Below are 6,000 nucleotides of genomic sequence, written 5' to 3'. Positions count from 1 at the left end.
ATTGTCTTAAAAAAGCTAAAATTCTGCTTCGCTGACGGCCCGACCGGGCTCCTGCCACACCCCCTGCCATGCTCACCACCTAAACCCCCTTTTGATCAAGAAAAAACCTGAATATGGAATCATATTCATTCATTCATTCATATTCATCTAATACATTAAATTAGCATCTGCTTGATTCCTTGATAGTGTATGACTCAAGTAAAAATAAATTGGGATGTGCCTCCTCTTAAAACGACATGTACAATCTCAATGAGATTATTGAATGTAAATCAAATATAATTATTATGAAGTAAATGTTCAGAAGTCCTACAGAGCATTGCTCCAATTCTGATCAAAACTCCTCTTGCTCTCTTGTCTAAATAACAGATGGAAAGGTTTGTTGATACCCTCTATAGGCATTTCTGTCAGTAAATAACATCGGCACACACACTTTCCAGCTCTTTTAATCAAGCCCCTGCAGTTGGACTGGACATAGTGATTGATCACTGTTGAGGGCCTGCTTTGACCGTACCCACCAAAATGAATGTTTGAGAATGTTAACTACAGTACATTGAATTTTATATCCCTGGCTATCTGTGTATGTCCCTTCCTACTTCAAAAATGTGATATACAGTACTTATGTATTTTGGTCTACAGGACTGTTGACACAATAAAAAAATATACACGCTAGATAAAATTATTCCTAATAAGTAGATTAAAAAAACAAAATCTAGACCAGGGATCATCAACTAGATTCAGCCGCAGATCAAATTTTTATTGAGCAGATGGTCAAAGGGTCTGGAACATACAGCGCTTTCGGAAAGTATTCAGACCCCTTGACTTTTTCCACTTTGTTACGTTACAGCCTTATTCTAAAATGTATTGAATAAAAACAATCCTCTACACACAATTCCCCATAATGACATCACAATTCCCCATAATGACATCACAATTCCCCATAATGACAAAATGAAAACACATTTTTGCAAATGTATTAAAAATAAAAAACTTAAATACCTTATTTACATAAGCAATAAGACCCTTTGCTATGAGACTCAAAATTGAGCTCAAGTAAATCCTGTTTCCATTGATCATCCTTGAGATGTTTCTACAACTTGATTGGAGTCCACCTGTGATAAATTCAATTGATTGGACATGATTTGGAAAGGCACACACCTGTCTATATAACGTCCCACAATTGACTGTGAATGTCAGAGCAAAAACTAAGCCATTACAACGAAGGAATTGTCCGTAGAGCCCCAAGACGAGATTGTGTCGAGGCACAGATCTGGGGAAGGGAATATTTATGCAGCATTGAGGGTCACCAAGAACACAGTGGCCTCCATCATTCTTAAATGGAAGAAGTTCAGAACCACCAAGACTCTTCCTAGAGCTGGCCGCCTAGCCAAACTGAGCAATCGGGGGAGAAGGGCCTTGTCAGGGAAGTGACCAAGAACCCGATGGTCACTCTGACAGAGCTCTAGAGTTCCCCTGTGGAGATGGGAGAACCTTCCAGAAGGACAACCACCTCTGCAACACCCCACCAATCAGGCCTCTATGGTAGAGTGGCTAGATGGAAGCTACTCCTCTGTGAAAGGCACATGACAGACCATGAGAAACAAGATTCTCTGGTCTGATGAAACCAATATTCGACTCTTTGGCCGGAATGTCAAGAATCACATCTGGAGGAAACCTGGCACCATCCCTACGGTGAAGCATGGCGGAGGCAGCATCATGCTGTGGGGGTGTTACTTCAGCGGCAGGGACTGGGAGACTAGTCAGGCTCGAGGCAAAGATGAACGGAGCAATGTACAGAGAGATCCTTGATGAAAACCTGCTCCAGAGCACTCAGGACCTCAGACTAGGATGAAGGTTCACCTTCCAACAGGACAGCGATCCTAAGCACACAGCCAAGACAACGCAGGAGTGGCTTCGGGACAAGTCTCTTAATGTCCTTGAGTGGCCAATACAGAGCCCGGACTGGAACCAGAAAGAAAATCTCAGGATAGATCTGAAAATAGCAGTGCAGCAACGCTCCCCATCCAGCCTAACAGAGCTTGAGAGGATCTGCAGAGAAGAATGGGAGAAACTCCCCAAATACAGGTGTGCCAAGCTTGTAGTGTCATACTCAAGAAGACACAAGGCTGTAATCACAGTAAAGGGTCTGAATACTTATGTAAATGTTACATTTCCGTTTTTTGTATTTTTTATAAACTAGATTTTCTAAAATGCTGATTTTGCTTTGTCATTTTGGGGTTTAGTGTGCAGATTAATGAGAATAAGACTATAATGTAACAAAATGTGGGAAAAGTGAAGGGGTCTGAATACTTTGCGAAGGCGCTGTAGATGTGCATCATGTAGATTTGCATCATGTGTGTGTCGTGCTCAGTATGACGTCTCCTTTGCTGTAAAAGCTAGCTCTGCGATGTGTTTACAGCCTGACACCTTATCAATTCGAGGTTTATAATTAAAACAGTGTCTGTCTTTGACACCCAGTGGCTCTCAAATTAAAGAGGAATATCTCTCTATCTGCATAACCTCAACATTTTCTTCTCATAAGATCAAGTGATCGGGGGCATATTTCCACTACTGATAAGACTGACTTACTTTTAAAACTGCTTTTGAAATGGATCATTTTTAAGTGTTTGACTTTGAATAGTTCAATGACATATTTGAATTACATTCAAACATTGTTGAAAAATGACCTTTTGTAGAACACAGGTCAGAGGCAGGTAGCTCCAGTAAGTCCTGTTCTTTCCAATGTTATTTCTATCATAAAAGGGAGTGTCTCTTTAGTCTGCTGGTTTAAGGCTGAGGTTTGTCTTTTTGATTCTTTGACGTCAGCATTGCAAAAAGTATGTATTATAATTTATGAACACGGAAAAGATATGAATTGCATACATTATGTAAAGATCTCATCTTCAGAGTCGCTCAGTGTATAATCAGGAGCACCCACTCCATTGAACGTAGGATTGCCTCACACTGCGTTGTGTAACTCACCCCCAAATACTGCAGAACTAGCTGCTGCAATTATTTCTTCTAAAAACCAGCCGTGTCACAATCAGATGAAATCTGTTGTGAAGTTTTTTTGTGTGTGTGTGTGTGGGGGGGGGGGGATCCCAAATGGAACCCTATTCCCTATATAGTTCACCTTTAAAAAAAATGTTTTAAAACCTATGGGTTTAGGGGGGGGGGTGTCAAAATAAGTGCACTTTGTAGGGAATAGGGTGCCATTTGGGACGCATCCCAGAGAGTGAAGGTGAAAGCTTTACTCGTAGCGCTGCTACTGCTGCTGTCAGGAAGGCCCCAGTCGTAAAGCATGTAGAAGATGCACCCGACGGCCATGAAATATTCATCAGGCCATAAGAGGTTGTCGTGCTTACAGGAGAGGAAGATTACATGGAGGGGCATGGGGAGTCTGTATGCACTGGGAAATACTGTCAGTATAGAAATGAAGTGGATTGATATGATATCACTAGGGTACAGCAATCTGTGATTATAGGAGGATTTGGATAAAGGTGTGAAACGAGGATGCTGACTTGTCGTCTGTACTGCAGTCAGCAGCATAGAAATAGAATGAATAGAACATAGAAACAAACTGGATCTATTCTTTCTTTTAACAGTAATCTGAAACATTACTGAAGTGATTCATTTTCAGTCCTTTGAAGATTTTTCTTTGCTCTATGCTAATCATAACCAATAACCAATGCATTACACTATGTCCTCCATTCTATCTATCTCGGTGGAGCTGAACCTGGGACCAGTGCATTTGGGGCCAATGCGGTCGTAACCTCTGTCACCATGGTAACAGCACGTCACCCCAGGCGGCAGGCAGCTCTCCTGGAACTGGCTCTTGATAAAGCCCACAACACAACGAGGCACAGCTGTATTTAGAAACACAAATAAGCAGGCACACCCGTAGGGTACAGAGAAAGCATGACACTATAACATTTCCGTCATCCAGGTTGACTTACAGAATTGAACGCATACATGTTTTTACTAGCTGCCCGTGGGAATAGAACCTACAACTCTGGTGTTACATGCGCCATGCTCTACCAAATGAGCTACACGCGTATGCATTTTTCTCATTATTAAAACTGTGGGACATTAGGCTACTGGACAGTTACCATGGAAAATACAAAAATAATAGGGACTATTCCATCACCTACAAAAGCCCAATTTAAACCCTGAACGTTTCACTTTAGCAGTCATGCATAAATCCGTGTTCTTTCCCCTCCCCACGCACTACTTTCAGAACCGGACAGCTCCTGGCAGCTCGCGCCACCCATATTATCCCACCTCTCAAAGACGATTGGCAGCAACAGCAGTCACACACGCCTGTCTACGGCTGCATTCACACAGGCAGCCCAAGTCTGACATTTTTTTCACAACTAATTGGTATTTTGACCAATTACATCAGATCTTTTCACAGTAGATCTTTTTCAGAGCTGATCTGATTGGTCAAATGACCAATTAGTGGAAAATAATATCAGAATTGGGCTGCCTGTCTAAACGAAGCCAAATACACCTCATGTGCCCTATGCGATTTTGGGAGGGATGGGAATTTGAAAGCAATTTGCTCCAGCCTCCCCTCTGTTTTCACTCTAATTCTACAGCCTGCACTAGGAGGGTTGAAACTGGCGGCTTGAGTGTTAACTCACCCATGTAAAGCGACCACCGAAGCTCACCGCTGCAATAACTAAGCCTGTCTTGGCAGTAAGAGGATTGGTTGACTGTAAAAACATCTGCCTGACGCTTGGTTGCAGAGCGTGAACGGGTGTTGAGGAAGCGTCTCTCTATCACGGACGAGCATGTGAGCAAGTAGCCTACAGCTTTTGATAGTATCGTTTAATGGCACCTTACGCTATTGAATTGGGATGATACTAATTCATCTCCTAGTAGGTGTCCATTAGCCTATCAATTTAGTCACTGCGCGCAAGTGGTTGGTTTCTGTTATGCTCAATGGAGAGCAAACTGATTCTTCACTCTGTCGGTAAAAGCAGTCACGGTATGGCTTTTTTTCTTATTCATCTGCTTCTGCAAATGGGATTCGTTTTCGGATCTAATTATGGGTATGTGGAATGGTCGGATAACGACAAAGACGCTGAAATACGATCGAAGAACCCCACTATGTACAGCACTCAAAATATCAACAAGGAATCGATACACCATCCAACTTCTTACCCAGGACCCTTCACGGAGCGCACCATTGTGGCGCACAAAATCGAAGAGGACCTGCCTAGGGTGGTAACAGCTTTCCTGCACACGGGAGACTCGTCGGCTCTTGAACAAGTCAACTGTTCTCGGAGGTATGAGTTGAGTAGCCTCCGCGGTGGAACCAATGTGGCCTCACACTATTTTCTCCATAGCGTGCTGGACACCATGGCGCACGCAACCAACTTTCTGAACATGATTTTACAAGCCAACAGGTCAAGAGAGCACAGCCTTCGGAGGGATATTCACTGGTACCACGCACTGGTTCGGAGTATTCTCGAGGGGGACCCCAAAATTCACAGGGCAGTGGTTACATTCCATACTGATGCTCCGACGCCGAGTCCCAATGTTTTCCTTCAAGCGACAAGAACTGGAGGGGAAGTGGTTCTCCAGGACCTTTCCAACTCCGCTCACCACCATCTCAAGAGCAGGAGCCCGGATTCTGAGTGGTTTAACGAGTTCAGGGACCGAAAAAAAACGTACATACAGAGAAGGGCGTCGAGCCGAGACCCAGTAGCCACTCAAAATGGCTACATTCTCGACAAAAGTCAAATCAAGTGGTCTGCGCCTTACCTGGAATGCGAGCATGGGAATTTCGTACCACACTGGCTACTCACCTTGTCTGCAGGGTTCTATGGTCTGAAGACAAATTCCGCGCCCGAGTTCAGGTGAGTAGCCTATAGACTAAGGGACCTGACTGTGACTCATGACTGTTTGTTTGAAAGGGACACTTTTTGTTTACATTTGACACGTTTATCTAACCAAACATGTTTTTGTAGGCCTGTCTCGGGTTGTTGCAGTCCTGAT

General features: G+C 43.4%; 1 protein-coding gene across 2 annotated transcripts in view; it reads left to right on the top strand.

The window, feature by feature from the left end:
- Positions 1-4,581: 4,581 nt before the first annotated feature.
- Positions 4,582-6,000, top strand: part of LOC109871922 (probable G-protein coupled receptor 158) — a 139,911-nt gene continuing 138,492 nt past the window's right edge. Inside the window, exon 1 of one of the 2 annotated variants that reach the window (XM_031806537.1) lies at positions 4,582-5,861. In XM_031806537.1, coding sequence (XP_031662397.1) covers positions 4,942-5,861 — 920 coding nt within the window. In that variant the 5' untranslated portion in view covers positions 4,582-4,941. The remainder of the gene's footprint in view (positions 5,862-6,000) is intronic. The other variant, XM_020462952.2, reaches the window with a different exon arrangement.

Source organism: Oncorhynchus kisutch, linkage group LG27, assembly GCF_002021735.2.
Source record: "Oncorhynchus kisutch isolate 150728-3 linkage group LG27, Okis_V2, whole genome shotgun sequence".
In the NCBI taxonomy this organism is placed as follows: Eukaryota; Metazoa; Chordata; class Actinopteri; order Salmoniformes; family Salmonidae; genus Oncorhynchus; species Oncorhynchus kisutch.
This window is presented reverse-complemented; position numbering and strand designations above follow the sequence as displayed.